This window comes from Bos taurus, chromosome 14 (genome assembly GCF_002263795.3).
Source record: "Bos taurus isolate L1 Dominette 01449 registration number 42190680 breed Hereford chromosome 14, ARS-UCD2.0, whole genome shotgun sequence".
NCBI classification, from domain to species: Eukaryota; Metazoa; Chordata; class Mammalia; order Artiodactyla; family Bovidae; genus Bos; species Bos taurus.
Genome location: NC_037341.1, coordinates 60074313 through 60095475, shown reverse-complemented (window position 1 = coordinate 60095475; position 21163 = coordinate 60074313). Strand labels below are relative to the sequence as shown.

General features: G+C 36.5%; 1 protein-coding gene across 2 annotated transcripts in view; it reads right to left on the bottom strand.

Moving 5' to 3' along the window:
- The window catches only part of LRP12 (LDL receptor related protein 12), a 92192-nt gene that overhangs the window by 32012 nt on the left and 39017 nt on the right, over positions 1-21163 (bottom strand). The window contains exon 2 of one of the 2 annotated variants that reach the window (NM_001192981.2): positions 20627-20683. The exons of the other annotated variant lie outside the window; for it this stretch is intronic. Within the exon in view, the coding sequence (NP_001179910.1) occupies positions 20627-20683 (57 nt within the window). The remainder of the gene's footprint in view (positions 1-20626; positions 20684-21163) is intronic. 2 annotated transcript variants of the gene reach the window in all.

Genomic DNA, 21163 nt, shown 5'->3' with positions numbered 1-21163 from the left:
ATAACCCTGTATGCGAGACAGCAAAAAAGACACAAATGTATAGAACAGTCTTTTAGACTCTGTGGGAGAGGGAAAGGTGGGATGATTTGGGAGAATGGCACTGAAACATGTATAATATCATATAAGAAACGAATCACCAGTCCAGGTTCGATGCAGGATACAGGATGCTTGGGGCTGGTGCACTGGGATGACCCAGAGGGATGGTATGGGGAGGGAAGTGGGAGGGGGGTTCAGGATGGGGAACACATGTACACCCGTGGCAGAGTCATGTTGATGTATGGCAAAACCAATACAATACTGTAAAGTAATTAGCCTTCAATTAAAAAAAAAAAAAAAAAGAACTGCTAGACTTTCCTCTGTATTAAGACATCTTGGGAGGCAGCAAGTATAGATGGAGATGTGAACACCTTTCCCCACTATCAAAATAAAACAGAACACCTTAATTGATGAAGGGTATCTCTGAATTATGTTTTTAGTTTTGATTAAACTGGTCTCCATTAGAAGAAGCACGTATCTTCAAGGAGGAAGTCTGAACTTCAGAGTATGTGGCTGCAAAGTATGGACCGAGTCTAGGTGTAACTGTCAGGAGATATTTGTCCTGGCATTTGGAGCAACATTTTATTTGTTAGGGCTGTACTTACAGAGTTATGTAGTTGTAAGCAATCTGTACCAAAACTACCTTTCTCATAAGCCCTGTTAGTTTAGTGTTCAGTTTTGCAGAATATGAGATTTTCCAGCAACACACACATGGCATTTGGGCCAAGAATGACTATGTTTTAGCCTTTGTTCATTTTGCTTTCTTAATATGTCTCTTAATACAACAGAAGAGTCCAAAATGCAGTACCTGGATACAATCTCAAAAATGACACAATGATCTCTGTTTGTTTCCAAGGCAAACCATTCAACATCACGGTACTCCAAGCCTATGCCCCAACCAGTAACGCTGAAGAAGCTGAAGTTGAACGGTTCTATGAAGACCTACAAGATGTTTTAGAACTAACACCCCAAAAAGATGTCCTTTTCATTATAGGGGACTGGAATGCAAAAGTAGGAAGTCAAGAAACACCTGGAATAACAGGCAAATTTGACCTTGGAGTACAGAATGAAGCAGGGCAAAGGCTAATAGAGTTTTGCCAAGAGAACGCACTGGTCATAACAAACACCCTCTTCCAACAACACAAGAGAAGACTACACATGGACATCACCAGATGGTCAACACCGATATCAGATTATATTCTTTGCAGCCAAAGATGGAGAAGCTCTATACAGTCAGCAAAAACAAGACCAGGAGCTGACTGTGGCTCAGATCATGAACTCCTTACTGCCAAATTCAGACAAATTGAAGAAAGTAGGGAAAACCCTAGACCATTCAGGTATGACCTAAATCAAATCCCTTATGATTATACAGTGGAAGTGAGAAATAGATTTAAGAGACTAGATCTGATAGAGTGCCTGATGAACTATGGACTGAGGTTTGTGACATTGTACAGGAGACAGGGATTAAGACCATCCCCATGGAAAAGAAATGCAAAAAAGCGATATGACTGTCTGAGGAGGCCTTACAAATAGCTGTGAAAAGAAGAGAAGCGAAAAGCAAAGGAGGAAAGGAAAGATATAAGCATCTGAATGCAGAGTTCCAAAGAATAGCAAGGAGAGATAAGAAAGGCTTCCTCAGCAATCAATGCAAAGAAGTAGAGGCAAACAACAGAATGGGAAAGATTAGAGATCTCTTCAAGAAAATCAGAGATACCAAGGGAACATTTCATGCAAAGATGGGCTCGATAAAGGACAGAAATGGTATGGACCTAACAGAAGCAGAAGATATTAAGAAGAGATGGCAAGAATACACAGAAGAACTGTACAAAAAAAATCTTCATGACCCAGATAATCACGATGGTGTGATCACTGACCTAGAGCCAGACATCCTGGAATGTGAAGTCAAGTGGGCCTTAGAAAGTATCACTATGTACAAAGCTAGTGGAGGTGATGGTATTCCAGTTGAGCTGTTTCAAATCCTGAAAGATGATGCTGTGAAAGTGCTGCACTCAATATGCCAGCAAATTTGGAAAACTCAGCAGTGGCCACGGGACTGGAAAACATCAGTTTTCATTCCAATCCCAAAGAAAGGTAATGCCAGAGAATGCTCAAACTACCGCACAATTACACTCATCTCACATGCTAGTAAAGTAATGCTGAAAATTCTCCAAGCCAGGCTTCAGCAATAAGTGAACCGTGAACTTCCAGATGTTCAAGCTGGTTTTAGAAAAGGCAGAGGAACCAGAGATCAAACTGCCAACATCTGTTGGATCATAGAAAAAGCAAGAGAATTCCAGAAAAACATCTATTTCTGCTTTATTGACTATGCCAAAGCCTTTGACTGTGTGGATCACAATAAACTGTGGAAAATTCTGAAAGAGATGGGAATACCAGACCACCTGACCTGCCTCTTGAGAAATCTGTATGCAGGTCAGGAAGCAACAGTTAGAACTGGACATGGAACAACAGACTGGTTCCAAATAGGAAAAGGAGTACGTCAAGGCTGTATACTGTCACCCTGCTTATTTAACTTATATCCAGAGTACATTATGAGAAACGCCAGGCTAGAAGAAACACAAGCTGGAATCAAGATTGCCAGGAGAAATATCAATAACCTCAGATATGCAGATGATACCACCCTTATGGCAGAAAGTGAAGAGGAACTCAAAAGCCTCTTGATGAAAGTGAAAGAGGAGAGTGAAAAAGTTGGCTTAAAGTTCAACATTCAGAAAGCTAAGATCATGGCATCTGGTCCCATCACTTCATGGCAAATAGATGGGGAAACAGTGGAAACAGTGAGAGACTTTATTTTGGGGGGCTCCAAAATCACTGCATATGGTGACTGCAGCTACGAAATTAAAAGACGCTTGCTCCTTGGAAGGAAAGTTATGACCAACCTAAATAGCATATTCAAAAGCAGAGACATTACTTTGCCAACAAAGGTCTGTCTAGTCAAGGCTATGGTTTTTCCAGTGGTCATGTATGGATGTGAGACTGGATGTGAAGAAAGCTGAGAGCCGAAGAATTGATGCTTGTGAACTGGGGTGCTGGAGAAGACTCTTGAGAGTCCCTTGGACTGTAAGGAGATCCAACCTGTCCATCCTAAAGGAAATCAGTCCTGGGTGTTCATTGGAAGGACTTATGCTGGAGCTGAAACTCCAGTACTTTGGCCACCTAATGTGTAAAGCTGACTCATTTGAAAAGACCCTGATGCTGGGAGGGATTGTGGGCAGGAGGAGAAGGGGACGACAGAGGATGAGATGGCTGGATGGCATCACCATCTCGACAGACACGAGTCTGAATGAACTCTGGGAGTTGGTGATGGACAGGGAGGTCTGGCCTGCTGCGATTCATGGGGTCGCAAAGAGTCAGACGAGACTGAACTGAACTGAATAATCAGTGTCAAGTTTTTGTTCTCAGAACAGAAATACCTTAAAAAAAATCTATTTAATTTACTCTAGTCAGTATCTTCAGATATAAACAAGTATTCAAGTATTTTGGGTGATGATAATATATATCTCTCGTTTTGATAGATTTCCCATAACTCAAAATAGAAGCTCCCAAATTAAGATTTCCAAATGTTCATTCAAAAAGTTAGCAACTTTCAACTCCCAGAGCGTCTTCTTCATAGAATGCAGTGATTAGAGTAAGTGTTAGTCACTCATTCGTGTCCAACTCTTTGTGATCCCATGGACTGTAGCCCGCCAGGGTCCCCTGTTCATGGGATTTTCCAGGCAAGAATACTGGAGTGAGTTGCCATTTTCTTCACCAGGGATTGAACCCAGGTCCTGCACCACAGGTAGACTCTTATCGTCTGAGCCGCCAGGGAAGCCTCTGGTTATCTGATTAGTTCCCCTAAAGCCTATTTCATTTGGACATTTGGAATGAAAAAAGAAAATAGCATTATCACAATGCTAGTGGTTAAAAGGCATTAAAGGCTAAATTAAAGAATACACTTTTTAATTGATTGCATATGTTTTCAATTAAGAGAAGGAGAATTAACTGAAAAGTAAATAGGTAGAGATTCTTTGATGGCATTCTTAATAAAATTTTGATAATTTCTAGTTTTAAAATACAAAGATCTCACTGTAGAATTGAGAAAACAGGGCAAAACTAACTGAGAAACACTCAAGACTTCTTCATGCTTATTCTGATACTAGTTCAATAATCCCACAGAAAAAGCAGGTAACTATGATTTTAAAATTAGATTTGTACACCATACCTATTATCTTTAAAGTAACCATTTATAGAATAGAAACTGTGCAAACAACCACTATTTTAGAGGCCACATGGGAGAGAAGAGGACGATTTCAAAATATTTTATGGTTTTTAAGACCTGAAAAAAAGACACACGGAAAGAAATTTACAGTTCTACTTGTAAGGGAAAAAGTACAATTTCCTGTTCCACAGATGAAGAATGGGGTTTCTTTTCAAAACTGACAAGGGGTTTTGGCGCTTTGTGACTAAAGGTGATATGAAATCTTTGTGCCTTTTGTTTTAACAAATTACAAAGCTGAAATTCAAGTAAAAATCAGCTGTGCTTACTGGCCACCTTAAGTACATGAGATACATACGAAAAACACAAAAGAAAATGAAGAAAATTAATGTTCTCATGGACACTGAAGCTTTGTAAAAATGAATTATGATTATTAACTGAATTCAAGAAGCATATAAATAGTTATGAGAGCATACAAGACGTATTTCTGTTCAGTTGCTCAGCCTGTTCAACTCTTTGAGACCCCCATGAACTGCAGCCTGCCAGGCTCCTCTGTCCATGGGATTTCCCAGGCAAGAACACTGGAGTACACTGCCATTTCCTTCTCCAGGGGATCTTCTCGACCCAGGGATCGAACCCACTTTTCCTGCATTGGCAGGCAGATTCTTTACCACTGAGCCACCTGGGAAGACCTTGCATACAAGACAATATAGTCCCACATGACATAGTGTGTATTTATAAACAATGTGTCATAAGGCATAGGGTATTATTAAACAGAAACAAAGGCCCACTTTTGGGCCTTATGTAAGTCAAGTTTGTTTGTTAACAAAGGGTTTCTTTCACTGAACAGAAGTGAGAACAATCAGAATAAAGAGCACATTCCAAATTAAAAGAATTTAGTGACTCAATTCTATAGATACTAGCTAAGGCAAGGTATGCTACTGCTAAAAGAAGTGATATGATACAAATACTGGGTAACATTACCTTGCTGTATACAACCTGTGGGAAGGCAAACTGGTGCAGCAAAGAGATCAGCTAAAAAGCAAGTACAGAAACTCTTCTACTTGTAAAATTTTACTTGATCAAGTTTCAGTATAAAACAAAAGCACGCTCACTCTGTTTCAAAGTAGTTATAGTCAATGGTGCTCACTATCATTTGGCCATCTCATTTTTTCAGTGCATAGAGTGCTCCATAAATATTAACTTCATTATGGCTGTTGAATACAAAAGCAATTCCACATGTTGAAAATACAAATAAAAAGGGTTTGATTCCAATGGAAACAAATGAACTTAAAAAAATACCATCTCCAAAGTAAAAAAATTCACAAGCAAATGGTGACTGTTGAATGGTCATGTGTGATGAACCTATGAATGATCCTGAGGTTTAATAAGTGAATCGTGCAAAACATGGCAGACATGGAAAATTAAAGTGTATACTTAGATGATTTAGCCTGGAAACCAAATGCCAACGGGTCCACTGTTAATTTAAAAGAAGGGCACCAGTTTGAAAAGTTACAGTACGGTGAAAAGTGCTAAAAATGAGATTTTCGTCACTCATCAGAAGCTTATGGTTCATAAATTCAAGATCTGTGAATATACTCAGAGTGCGGAGTGTGTGGTCAGGTCTGTAGGTCCCCTGGCTACTGATAATGTTACTCCTATCAGGTACTTCTTCTTCTCATGTCTTTTCACATTTAATTTTTACTATTATTAGCTCTATTTAACCAATGACTATAAAATGGAGGTACAGAGAAATTAAGTAATTTTCCTAAAGTCACAAAAAATTAAATGTCCAGGTAGTAGGCTATAGAGTGGCACTCTTTTCTTTTTAAATATTTATTTATTTTGCTGCACCAGGTATTACATTAGTAGCAGCATGTGGAATTTTGGGTTGCCAGGACACACTACTGCCCACTAGGGAGCTCCCTATGCCACCTGGAAATATTACCAGGGGATGGGGGGGAACAGGCCTCAATAGAATTTCAATAAACATAAAAGTGGTCTCATTTGGTAAAAAAATATGTCTTGGTCCTATATTTACATGGAGAAAAAGGTACAGAATCTATGATAGCACAGATAAAGAGGGTATACTTAAAGTTTCTAAAGACTGATTCCTATTGGCTACAAATCTATACAGGGACTGCAGGCAGGACAAAACTGCTTCCTAGTCTCTTTGGAATTAAATAGGATTCTAGAAGTTCTTTTAATAATAGTATGTACATATATACATTAACTCCAGGTAAGCTGATTAGGATATGGGGCAGAATAGAAGCAGTAAGGGTAGGCAGTGAATGCTGAGGGAGGTATTTCAAAGGAAAGAGAAGTAGAGAAGAGGAAACCAGAGAAGGCTGGACAACTAATGGAAAGTGGTTGTGTTCTTATAGATTCTTCATATTGGACAAATAGGCAGAGTTTAGAAAGCAAGCATGTCGAGCATGAAGACCATGGATTGCTGAAAACACAGGGCAAGTAACCCATTGAGTGTCAGAATCTGCAAGATGAATGACATGTAAGCACAAGATGGCCCTTTGGCAGGATGCCCCCTGGAAGGACACAGCTCAGCTTTGCAACTCAATAGGGAACACAGAAACCCTGGTCAGGAAGAAACTCAGTTTGAAAGTCCACTTCTGCAACTTGACGGGGTTTGTTGCTCACACTTAGCGTCTTGATTTTTTTGACCTTTGTTGTCCAGACTCCTTTAATACCTGAGCTCTGTCGTAACGAAACTCAGAAGAGTCAACATTCTGAGGATGGACTGAGCTGGAAGGAGACAGGTTGGATGTAAGTAGTACCCCTTAGAATTACTTTGCATTTCATTCTAATTTTTTTGAGAGGTCAGCAAATTAACCTTTTCCCTTTAGGGAAATAATTACTAGCACTCTAATAGCAATGTTTAGTAGTCTAACATGGGAAAGCTTTTTAATTATTTAAAATGTAAGAATCAGTATAAGCAGAAAACTTTATATTAATCTATCACTCACACTTAGGATACTCTCTCATTACTCTTAGACTTGGGAATCACACATATCTTTGAAAGCAGGAACTCCTATACCCAGGATATCCTATATCCAGAATGAATAATAACTGGATATTCATTCCTCTACATTAGAGCAGATACTTAAGAATGGATACAGCAATAAACTTATTCCTGTAATTCTTAATGATTTTTTCAAGGACCAAAATATTCACTTGGTCTTTAGCTCTATTCAAGGCATTAACTTCTTGGCTTCTTAAAGGTCACTACTGTCCAGGGCTTCCCAGGTGACTCAGTGATAAAGAATCTGCCTGCAATATGGGAGACCCAGGTTTGATCCCTGGGTTGGGAAGATCCCCTGAAGGGAATGGCAACCCACTCCAGTCTTCTTGCCTGGGAAATCTCATGGACAGAGGAGCCTGGGAGACTATAGTCCATGGCATCGCAAAAGACTTAGTGACTAAACAACAGTGACAACAATGTCCAGAACAAACAAATAATAATCAGGGGTTACATGGCAGTAAAATACATTTTAAAGAGTTAAAATAGGTACAAAATGTGGGAAAATACAGAAGGAAAATTAAAAAAAAAAATACAGTCTTCTTAGTTCTAAGAGGGTTACAGCACAATATGAGTATAAGATCAGCAGAGTACTCTTAATGGAACTACCTAACTATTTTTATCCTAAAATTTCTAAGGGCAAGAATAATTTTGAATTTTGCTGGCAAAGCATAAGATAAAATGAATACAGAAGATTCAACCTTTTATACCTTTTTAAAAAGGCCATAAAAGGGCAATTTTTTCCTGGAAGGGTATAAAAACGATTGATACGTTACTCACATTTTCTAAATTTAAGCACTCTAGATGAATAAAATGCTAAGCAAGCTACTACTTGTATTTCCAGAATGGGAAAAACTACTAATTTTTGAAGTTTACTGTGATTCTTGCTGGAAACATAGAAGAAATGCAGGAATTAGCACCAGAGCAAAGATAAACTGGCCTTGAGGTTCACCATTTTATAAGTCATTGCTATCAGCCTTGATTCAGTTTTTAGTATAACACATCTTCTGAGAGTATTCCAGTCTTGGTGTCCTCTGTCAAGGGTGACATCCTGAAATAAACCTAATATTCAGACTATGTTTAAGGGAGGAATAAAGAGTTTGACGGACTATGTTCTGGATATTATATTTCTATCACTGCAGCTTAAGATTAAATCACCCAACTTGTTTCAATCTGTTTGTTGTTGTTTAGTTGCTAAGTCATATCCGACTCTTGCGACCCCATGAACTGCAGCCAGCCAGGCTCCTTTGTCCATGGATTTCCCAGGCAGGAATACTGGAGTGGGTTGCCATTTTTTTCTCTTCCCGACCCAGGGATCAAAACTGTGTCTCTTTTATTGGCAGTGGATTCTTTACCACTGTGCCATCAGGGAAGTCCCATATGGGTCTGTTAATTAACGCTGCTCATCTGCTAAGTGACTGGCTTTTGCACAACAGATGCACAGTATCTTCAAATCCATGCCTTAGCAAAAGTACAAATAATTAACATGATCTCAGGTCTCCAAAATCCCTGAGGATGGTGACTGCACCCATAAAATTAAAAGAGGCTTGCTCTTTGGAAGGAAAGCCATGACAAACCTAGAGAGCTTATTAAAAAGTAGAGACATCACTTTGCTGACAAAGGTTTGTACAGTCAAAGCTATGGCTTTTCCAGTATTCAAGTAAGGATGCAAGAGTTGGACAATAAAGAAGGCTGAAAGCCAAAGAATTGATGCTTTCAAATTGTGGTGCTGAAGAAGACTCTTGAGAGTTCCTCGGACCACAGGAGATCAAATCAGTCAATCTTATAGGAAATCAACCCTGAATATTCATTGGAAGGACTGATGCTGAAGCTCCAATACTCTGGCCACCTGATACAAAGAGCTGACTCACTGGAAAAGACCCTGATACTGGGAAAGATTGAAGGCAGAAGGAGAAGGAGCCAAATGATGTGATGGTTAGACAGCAACACTAACTCAATGGACATGAATCTGAGCAAACTCTGGGAGAGAGTAGTGGACAGGGAAGCCTGGAATGCAGCAGTCCAAGAGGTCACAAAGAATCAGACATGACTTAATGAACAACACACTGAATAATTACTGTCAAAGTTTAAAAAAAATTATTCTCAAAGTTAACAGAGTAGAAAAGAAAATGTCAAATGTTTGAATGCAACTTGTTTTTTACCTTCAGCAGAGCTGGCCTGCCTGCTCACTTGAGTAGATGATCACTTCTGCCATCTACACACTGCATACTCTGTCACATTACACCCTGTTCTGTCTATGGTACTGCTACATTTAATGTTCTGCTGTTGACTTTATTAAGAACATACAATTATAAGATATAATAATCTTGCTATAAACATAATTGTTCAGTAAACATTTGACATTTATAACACATGAAATGTTATGATTAGGTAAATGCTTCACATAAAATATATTATTGTATAAAAAGTTATAGTAGATTTAATTATGCAGCATATAATATTACATATAAAAGTATATAAACATTATAATACTACCATTATATCTTTGCTAAAATTAACAGGGAATGCTCTACTCCAAAAGCTCAAGTGTTTCAAAAATAAACTCTCTGAAGGCAGGCAATGTTTGTATAGTCATTGTTTATAAACTAAACGAAACTGGTATGTTTTTGTTTTTGAAATGTACTCTGTTTTGTATTCTCCACTCACCTCACTTTCTTCATTTGAAGCACAGTTCCTTGTGTTCATACTAAGTTCTGTTTTTATATTTTGAAATCCTAAAAACTAATGTGGTGTTGTTTCCTGAACTAATTTTTTTTTTTGTTTAATATACTGTCTTGTATTCTCCACTCACTTTCTTCGAAGGACAGTTCCTTGGGTTCACACAAAGTTGTGTTTTTATATTTTGAAATCCTAAAAACTATAAAATTCATAAACTTTCCTTCCCCCTGACATTTGCAACATGAATAAAAGATACTGTATTACTCAAAAGAACTGGTGAAATTCTTTTTCATAAGTTTAGCAAGAGGTCCAGGTATTTAACTGAATAATTAAAAATAACATTAAAATAACAAGAAAGGTACAAAGAACCACTTGTACCTGTTGTTTTATTCGTGTAACTTTTCTATATTTAAAAAACAACTGTGAACTGCTATCAAATAATTATAGTTTAATGCACGGTACTGGATGCTTGGGGCTGGTGCACTGGGACGACCCAGAGGGAGGGTAGGGGAGGGAGGAGGGAGGAGGGTTCAGGATGGGGAACGCGGGTATACCTGTGGCGGATTCATTTCGATATTTGGCAAAACTAATACAATACTGTAAAGTTTAAAAATAAAATTAAATTTAAAAAAAATTATAGTTTAAGCTTCATTTCCTTTCAGACTTTTTTTGGGTAAGATCTGAAAATTCTAGGACAATAAAAGTATTACTAAACCAAGATGTTCTTCCAGGGAAACTTCAATATACCATATTGTAGTATTCAACCTAAAACTGGATAAAACTAAAGCTATTTTACTACAGTGCTTCATGCTATTGTAAAATGTTGCTCAATAATTTGTAAGCAAATTATTGCAACTTAGAAATAATATCTCCTAGGGACTTTCCTGGCAGTCCAGTGATTAAGATTTCACCTTCCAAGACAGGGGGCATGGGTTCAACCCCTGGTCAGAGAGCTAAGATCCCAAATGCCTCACAACCAAAAAATCAGAACATAAGCAATATGTAACGAATTCAATACAGACTTTAAAAATGGTCCACATTTTAATTTTTTTAAAAAATTAAAAAAAAAAAGGAAAATATCTCCTACTTTAAAAGGCCTACAACTAAATTATTAGTTTTAAAAGACTTATAGGATGCTGGGCCATTGAGGACAAGAATAGGAACTGTAAAATGAAAAAACACAAAAACAAGAAAGGGTGATGATTTTAATAAAATAAAAATTCTGACAGAACATAGGAAGAATAACAGGTAACAGCTACTATTTTCTATACTCTGGTAATTCAATTAATATGAATACGTATTAGGAAAGAAACTTCCTAAGTAGATAACTCTCTTTCTCTGCTTTCTGAAACATCAGCCTTGTCTGACAAAGATTTGAAGTCAAATATAAAGAAGATTCAAGACTGGGCTAACCTGAGAGCTTTTAGCTACAGATGTTATAAGGTAGGAACATTCAGCAGCTGTATCATTGGTGAACTGGGAATAACTTATTAAATTTCATAAATAAAAACTTTCTAGCTCAGAAAGCACTTGTTCTAACATCTGCACCTATTAGCAACCAGAAAGTCTTAAATTTCAGGGTAGTTTCTGCTTAACCATTAAACAAAGCCAATCTCATTCTTTTATTCTTTGCAATGTCACAACTCTGAGCCATGAACCTGAAAAGAAGTAAACAGTTACATTTCTGAACAGTCTGGGGAAAATAAAAGGTTGGGACTTTAATAGAAACAAGGTAGGAAACAAGTTAAACAGGAAAAGCATGACTATATGCAGTTTAAGTGCTCTCCTTTCTTGGGGGTAGCTCTGTAAATTAGTACAATCCTTTCTGAAAGCAATCTGTCAGAAAGTTTTCAGAGTCATTAAATTCTTTATGACCTTTGATAGAGTAATTCCAATTCTAGAAATCTATGCCAAAGAAATAATCTCAGAAATTTAAAAAAGGGCTAAATATATATTAAATTGTTCCTTGCAACATAATCCAGACTAGGGAGAACCCATTGGGAAAAAGCCCAATGGTATGTTTAAGAACATTACAATATAGCCAGAGGATGGAAACTTTACTATATAGGTATTAAAATAATAACTATGAAAAAAATGTATTCTATACAATGTTAAATAGAAAAGGCAGGACACACAGTTACTTATAATCCAAATGCAAATACAATTATTTTTAAAGGTATACACAGAGTATAAATGAAATAAATTATAATATTATTAGTTACTAGGAATACAAGGTTAGTGGGTGATTTTTGTAATCTATCTGCTCTTTTTCCAATTTTTATAAATATTTAATGTAATTTACATAATGTATTAACAGAATTTATGAAAACAAAAAAATGATTTGGAAGTAATTAAGAGCAATGAGGACATAATCAAATTACATCTAGAAATATTCTTTTTTAAAAAAATTGAAGTACAGTTGATTTATGATGTTAAGTTTCAGGTGTCCAGCAAAATGATTCAGTTATATATGTATATATGTGTGTGTGTATATATAGATATATACATATATATATATATTCTTTTCTAGATTCTTTTCCATTATAGGTGAGTGCACCTAGAATTATTCTGATTCAAATACATATAGATTATATAGTAAAATTCAAAATAGATACATATTAAAAATCAAATATATTTAATATGTATAAGTCAATCTGATCTAAAAAATGTTTCATTCTATGTAGGAGATGAACAATAAATTAGCCATTTTACAAACTTAGACATTCAAAACAGAACAGGAGGCATTTAACTTAGGCATTTTAAAAAAAGAATATTAAAATAGCCTTCCTACTTTCTTATATACAATTAAATTACTTACAATTTCTGTGATAAAATTTCATGATTTATGTATGAAATCATGTAAAAAATTCTAAAGAAAGCAAGCATACAAAAAATAACACTTTATCCAATCATTCTTTTCCATTATACAACCATTAGATATATACTTTTTGCTAACTCCCATTTTCTCGTGACATTTCCTATAGCATAAGAACCAGCAAAAGGATAAAAACATATCTCTTAGCAAAGATTTGAGGAAAAGGAAGATGAAAATGACCAGAATGCTAGAAATAGAAATAAATTATCTGAGGCCTAAGAACCCAAGCTATATTATTAATCATAAATTACTAATTTCCATAAAAATTCATATGAATAAACAAAACTAAGTACTTAGTATTACTCACAACTAAGTAAAGAAAAATATTAAATCATTTACCTCTCACCAGACATTGTAACTAGGTTTTTTATAAATTCATGATCAACCTTAACGTGGTCATTATTTACCACAGGATTTACTACATTAAGAACATACTACAGGTGCACTTATCACATGTCTATCTTCTCAATTCTATGGTAAGTTGAGACAGGAATATTTTTAAAATTAATTTTATTAGAGTATAGTTGTTGTACAGTGTTGTGTTAGTTTCTGCTATATAGCAAAGTGAATCAGCTATACATAAATATATAGCCGATATATACATGTATCTCCCCTCTTTTTTGGATTTCCTTCCTATTTACCACAGAGCATTGAGTAGAGTTCCATGTGCTATACAGTAGGTTCTCATTAGTTACCTGATTTATACATATTTAGTGTATGTGTCAATCCCATTTTCCTAATTTACCCTACCCCTCCTTTCCTGTCCATATGTCCATATGTATCCATATATCCATTCTCTACTTCTGCATCTCTATTTCTGCTTTACAAATAAGTTCACCTGCATTGTTTTTCTATATTCCACATATAAATAGTATTATACGATAATTGTTGTTCCTGTTCTGATTTACTTCACTCTATACGACAGTCTCTAGGTCTCTCCACATCTCTGTAAACTGCATCATTTCATTCCTTTTATGGCTGGGTAATATTCAGTAGTATATATGTGCCTCATCTTTATACATTCTTCTGTGGATGGACGTTTAGGTGGTTTCCATGTCTTGGCTGTTGTAAACAGTGCTACAGTGAACACTAAGGTGCATGTGTCCTTTGGAATTATGGTTTTCTCCAGGTATATGCCTAGGAGTGGGATTGCTGGGTCACATGGTAGTTCTACTTTTTAGTTTAAGGACCCTCCATACTTCTCTCCATAGTGGCTGTATCAATTTACATTCCCACCAACAGTGAAAGAGGGTTCCCTTTCCTCTACACCATCTCCAGCATTTACTGTTTGTGAATTTTTTGATGGTGGTCATTCTAAATGGTGTGAGGTGATACCTCACTGTAGTTTTGATTTACATTTCTCTAATAATTGGTGATGCTGAACACCTTTTCATGTGTTTGTTGGCCATCTATCTGTATGTCTTCTTTGAAGAAGTATCTATTTAGGTCTTCTCATTTTTGATTGGGTTGTTTTTTTGATATCAAGCTGCATGAGCTGTTAGATTAATCCTTTGTTGCTTCATCTGCAAATATTTTCTCCAGTTCTGAGGGTTGTCTTTTCATTTTGTTTATGGTTTATCTTGCTGTGCAAAGGCTTCTAAGTTTCATTAAATCCGAATTGTTTCTCTTTGTTTCATTACTCTAGGAGGTGGGTCAAAAAAGATCTTGCTGTGATTTATCTCATAGCCTGTTCTGCCTATGTTTTCTTCTAAGAATTTTTTAGTTATCTAGCCTTACATATAGATATTTAATCCATTTTGAACTTATTTTTGTGTATGGTGTTAGGGAATGTTCTAATTGCATTCTTTTACATGTACCTGTCCAGTTTCCCAGCACCACTTATTGAAGAGACTGTCTTTTCTCCATTGCATATTCTTGCCTCCTTTGTCACAGATTAGGTGACCACAGATGCATGGGTTATTTCTGAGCTTTCTATCTTGTTCCATTCATCTATATTTCTGTTTTTGTGCTAGTATCATGCAGCCTTGATTACTGTAGCTTTGTAGTATAGCGTAACGTCAGGGAGCCTGATTGCTCCAGCTCTGCTTTACTTTCTCAAGACTGCCTCGGCCGGGCTTCCCTGATGGTCCAGTGGTTAAGAATCCACCTTGCAATGAAACGAATATCACCAGTTTGGTCCCTGATCCAGGAAGATCCCACATGCTGCTGTGCAACTGAGCCCATCTGCCACAACTACTGAACCTGTGTGCCTAGAGCCTGCGCTCCACAACAAGCAAGGCCACCACAGTGAGAAGCCCAAGCACTGCCGCAGACAGTTCCCGCTGGAAGCAGCTAGAGAAGTCCGAGTGCAGCAGCAAGGACCCACCACAGCCAAAATATAAAATAAATCTTTTTTAAAAAAAGGACTGCATTGGCTATTTGAGGTCTTTTGTGTTTCTATACAAATTGTAAAAATTTTTGGTCCTAATTCTGTGAAAAACGTCCTTGGTGATTTGACAGGCATTACACTGAATCTGCAGATTGCTTTGGGTGGTATAGTCAATTTCACAATCCAATTCTTCCAATCCAAGAACATGGTATTTTTCTCCATCTGCTTGTGTCATCTTTGATTTCTTTCATGAATAACTTAGTCTTTTGAAAGTGAAAGTTGTTCAGTCATGTCCAACTCTTTGAAGATAGCTCTTTTGCCTCCTTAGGTAGGTTTACTCCTAGGTATTTTATTCTTTTTTTGTTGTTGCATGGTAAATGGTATAGTTTCCTTAATTTCTCTTTCCGATCTTTCATTGTTAGTGTGTAAGAATGTAAGAGATTTCTGAGTATTAATTTTGTATCCTACAACTTTACCAAATTCATTGATGAGCTCTGCTGCTGCTGCTAAGTCGCTTCAGTCGTGTCCGACTCTGTGCGACCCCATAGACGGCAGCCCACCAGGCTCCCCCATCCCTGGGATTCTCCAGGCAAGAACACTGGAGTAGGGTGCCATTTCCTTCTCCAATGTATGAAAGTGAAAAGTCAAAGTGAAGTCGCTCAGTCTTCTATTGGCATCTTTAGGACTTTTTATGTATAGTATCAGGCCATCTGCAAAAAGTGAGAGTTTTACTTCTTCTTTTCCAAACTGGATTCCTTTTATTTTTCTTCTCTGATTGCTGTTGCTACAAATTCCACAACTATGTTGAATGAAAGTAGTGAGACTGGATATACTTGTCTTGTTCCTGATCTTAGAGGAAATGCTTTCACCACTGAGAATGTCTGCTGTGGTTTTGTCATATATGCCCTTTATTATACTGAAATAGGTTCCCTATATGCTCACTTTCTGGAGAGTTTTTTTTTTTTTTTTTTATCATAAATGGATGATGAATTCTGTCAAAAGCTTTTTCTGCATCTACTGAGAAGAATATATGTTTTTTATTCAATTTGTTAATATGGTGTATCACATTGATTCGTTTGCAGGCACTGAATAATCCTTGTACTCCTGGGATAAATCCCACTTGATCATTATTATGATCCTTTTAACATGTTGTTAGGTTTGGTTTGCTAGTATTTTGTTAAGGATTTTTGCATCTATGTTTATCAGTGATATTGCCCTGTAATTTTCTTTTTTTGTGGTATCTTTGTCTGGTTTTGGTATCAGAGTGATGGTGGCCTCGTACAATGAGGTTGGGAGTATTTATCCCTCTGCAATTTTTTGGAATTGTTTGAGAAGGATAGGTGTTAGCTCGTCTCTAAATGTTTGACAGAATTCACCTATAAAGCCATCTGGTTCTGAACTTTTGTTTCCTGGAAGATTTTTAATCACAGTTTCAATTCCATTACTTGTGACTGCTTATGCCTATGTGTGTGCTCTGTTATGTAGAGCCTTTGTGACCCCATGGACTGTAGCCCACAGGGCTCTTCTGTCCATGGGATTTTTCAGGCAAGAATACAGGACCAGGTTGCCATTTTCTCCTCCAGGGGATCTTCCTGACCCAGGGATCGAATCCGGGTCTCTTATGTCTCTTGAATTGGCAGGCGGATTCTTTACCATTATCATCACCCGGGAAGCCCCTACTTGTGATTCGTCTGTCCAGATTTTCCCATCGCTTCATGTTGTCTCTGCATAGCCAACAGCAGTCCTCTCCCTAGAGTCACTTTCCTAACCCCATGTTTTAGCATTCGGCCCCACCAGCATTGGCAGCTTCTGCTCTCATGCTGGGGTGCCCAGGGTAGATTCTGGAGGAGGCTTTGGCATGGACGGGCCACATGGGTCTCAAGTGTGGTCAAAGGAGACTTTGGTGGTGGCAGTGCTCAGGATCCTGGAACCTGCAAGAGTAGACAGAGGAGGCCTTGGCTTGAGCAGCAGATGAGCCTGCTCAGTTGGGAAGGAATATTTTTATTTACTCCCATCCTTCTTGGCACAAGGTACATATCAGGTGTTTAATACAAGCTGAATGAATTTAATTCATTACAGTTAGGGTGACTGTACATTCCAAATTGTCTAGGATAGTTCTGGTTTGCTTGTGGTATCAGCATATTGAAAACAGTGTACCCTTTTGCTTTCAAAGTGTCCTGATCTGGGTAATAAATTACCTGAAAATACTAGAGCACATTAAGTTAAAATTCTTAAAAAAATGTCATTAAAATTTCCAGAAAGTAAAGAATGAATGAGCTAAGGTGCTAAGCACTGTCAAATAAAGCAGCAGAGGTGAAAAGAGCAGGTGAAGAGCAGAAGCAGGCAGCTCCACAGAACACTGAGCCACCTCATCACTTTTGCTGTTTGCTGATCCCAAGAAAGAGCAAGTCCTACATTTAGAGATTCTTCCAAAAGCTAATTTCCCATTTATAAGAGCAATAAAAGGGCTCTCATTTCAACTAGGTATACAAGGAATTCAGAAGGCTTATACTATACCAAGCATTACACCTTCTATAGCTCCATACTGACTAAAGAAAAACTGCAATGAATCTGTACATCCAAAATCACGTTTTAAGAGAGCATCCATTTATATTTTTAATGATATGATTGGGATACACTTCATCTTAATCTTCTCTTTCCACAAAAGAAAGACTTTATAAGACAAACTTTCAGGAAAAACAATAAGCCATTAATAAGGTTTCACTGGACTCTGAAATTAATTTATTGATATATAAATACATTTAATTCAAACACTCATTTTGTTACAGACTGAACTGTGTCACCCCTAAGACTCCTATGTTAAAGTCTGAACTGCCAGTACCTCAGAATGTGGCTGAATTTTGAGACAAGATCTTTAAAGAGGCAACTAAATTAAAATGAAGTCTCATGGGTGGGCCCTATCTAATGTGATGGGTGTCCCAATAAGGAGAGATCAGGACACAGATACACAGAGTGAGGACCATGAGAAGATACAGATAGAAGACAGCCATCTACAAACCAAAGAAAGGGGCCTCAGAAGAAACCAACTCTGCTAACACCTTAATTTTAGATTTTTAGAGAAAATAAACCTATGTTATAAATCCACATAACTCAGCCAACCAATATTTTCAAGTATCTACTTCATATTACAAAATCATGCATGGTGGGAAAAAACCCCTTTAAAGGGAAAGAATGGTCACTGGATTTTTGTAAAACAGGGAACAAAAGTTCACTGATGCGGTTTCAGATCCCATTTGCAACTAACCTTTAAGAAACCACCACTTGTTGAGTTCTGGCATTATATCAAAGAAGAATCTTCACAATTATCCGAAAAAAGTTATGGAAATACTCCTCTCTTTTCAAATTACACATTGGTGTACTGCTGGATTGTCTTCATATTGTCAAACAAAGCAACACGTTACAAAAGGCTGAGTGCACAGATGTCAGAATCCAGGTACTCCTTTATAAGCCAATCTTTAAAAAGTTTGCAAAACTGTAAAGCAATACCATTCTTCTTACTGATGTTCTTGTTTTGGAAAATGCATTTTTAGTAAAATTATGTTATTGATGTAAAGATGCCATGGATTTACTACTTTCATATGCAAGTAAATGAAGAAGTTTTTAAACAATTTCTCAGTTTTAATTTCCAATACAGTAAATATCAGTAGCTATAGCCTATATAAACATAAGTCCTTGTTATGGGATGAATTGCATCCTTTCCAAACTCATTTGCTGAAGTCCTAACCCTCAAATGTGACTGTATTTGGAAGCCAGGCTGTAACTCATAAGGATGGGACCCTAATCCCATAGGACTAGGGTCCTTATAAAGAAGAGGGAGACACCAGAGTACCTCACTTTCTCCGAGAGCACACACAGGAAATGTCATGTGAGGACACAGTGAGAAGGCACCACCGGCAAGTCAGGAAGAAAGGTCTTATCAGAAAACTACACCACCAGCCCCTGACCTTGGACTTCTAGCCTCTAGACTGTGAGAAACTAAGTATCTATTATTTAAGCCACTCAGCCTATGGTATTTTGTTATGGTAGCTGCCTGAGTAGACTAATACATATAATCCCTGATATTGTTAAAAGTTTACAAGGGGTCCTGAGACCAAAAAATCTGAAAATCACTGAATTAGATAATAATCATTTGGCTGTGTAAATTAAACATTCGTAAACAATTTCTTACTTCATAGTGACAACTTGGAAAAGTCATCACAATTCTCAGTAGATATCCAAAGTAGAAAAAGGGAGAAAATTAAGGTCAACCCTAAATAAACCTTTTTTAACTTGATATACACAACTGTATAATATCTGAAAGCATATGAAAATGGGGAAACACACTGTAAAATAATTAACATAGGCTGCAAAGGCACCTATTTTCACTTTCAGGAAACCAGACCTGTCAATCTGTTTGGCCTGGCACAGGCTAACTCCTTGACTACTTGTTAAGTCTATTAACTTTTTAAATATAAAATCAGATCTAAAACAAAAGAGGAAACCTTCAGTTTTGCTTAATGAGAAACAAAAAACCACAGAATTGTAAGAAAACATGAAGAAATCAAGAAGTACACTGACAAACACACCAAGTGCAATTTTTTTAACTACACAAAACTCATTAAGAATATAGGGAATAATAGTAAACTCTATTTCAGTTTATGTGAAAATCAAAGATTTTGCTTTCCAAGTAACTGTACTTGATAAGGTAAAAATGGTATCAAAGTTGTAGAACTCACCTAAGAATGAAAAAAAAAATTAACTGAATTACAGTTGATTTACAATGCTGTGTTAATTTTAGGTGATAGATTACTTTCTATTAGTTTATTAGAAGATATTGAATATAGTTCTTTGCCCTTATTGTTCATTTGTATATTTAAGAATGAACAGTTTAATAGTTATGGGCCCTTAAGTAATTATTAATTAATAAAAGCATTTAAATGAGTGGGGAAAATGCATTTACCTTAGCAAGTTTCTGAATCTCATAGATGCAAAAATGTTGTTGGGGTGCTTCTTAGTAACATATAAATTGTGCATTCAAGTACTACAGTTTCATGTATAGTAGCATTTCATCTAAAACATCAGGCAAAAATGCTAATTTCTAAGGCTCCGATGCTATGAACAGCATTCAAAATTACATTTTAATAAATTTCATTTCATATAACTTTGTATGGAAAGAAAACACAAATTCAACTTGAGCTAACTTTTCTCTTGGTTCAATGTTTGTACAGAAAAATAATTATGCAGTCCGTCTGGAAAAATATAATCAATCCACAGGCATGCAAGTATCAATTTTATCTTGTGAGAATTTCTCCATGTTCCAGTTCTTTCCTTATTACATGCTGCAAAAAGCAGTAATAATTTTTATAGCCAAATATCACTTCATAAGATACCAGGTGGCCTTCAATATTTACCATATAAGTCATGCATGAAATTTAAACATTACAAAAAATGACTTACCAGTTGACACTCCTGAAATATGCACATTTTCAGAATGTTCTGCAAGAGCACGATTTCCTAAAATTAAACATAATGAATAAACTAATTTCCAAGATAAAATTTAAAAAAATTTTTCAGATTCTCCCTCTAACAGAAAAACAGGTACTTAGAGCTACTTATAATATTCAGAAACTAAATTAAAGTCTCATAATAATCTTCAAAACAATACTATAAAGCCCCAAATCATAATCTTAGTAATAACAACAAAATGTTTTGGAAATCACAACAAGGTAGTGTAATGTAAAGGCCAAATATATAGATGTGATTAATACAAGAAAGAATTTTCTATCAAGTGAACAGTCAAAAGAGAACTTAGTACTATTACTAGAAAAGGGACAATCATAAAGTTTTTAGAACAGCATTTCTCTAAAATCATGCTTAATCAGTTCACAATGTGCTCATTGCTATAGTCACACATGTTGGTACCTAAAAAAAAAAAGGTCTTGCATTGCACTGTCTTCTAAATCTGTCAACATTTTCTTATCAACAACTCTGTCT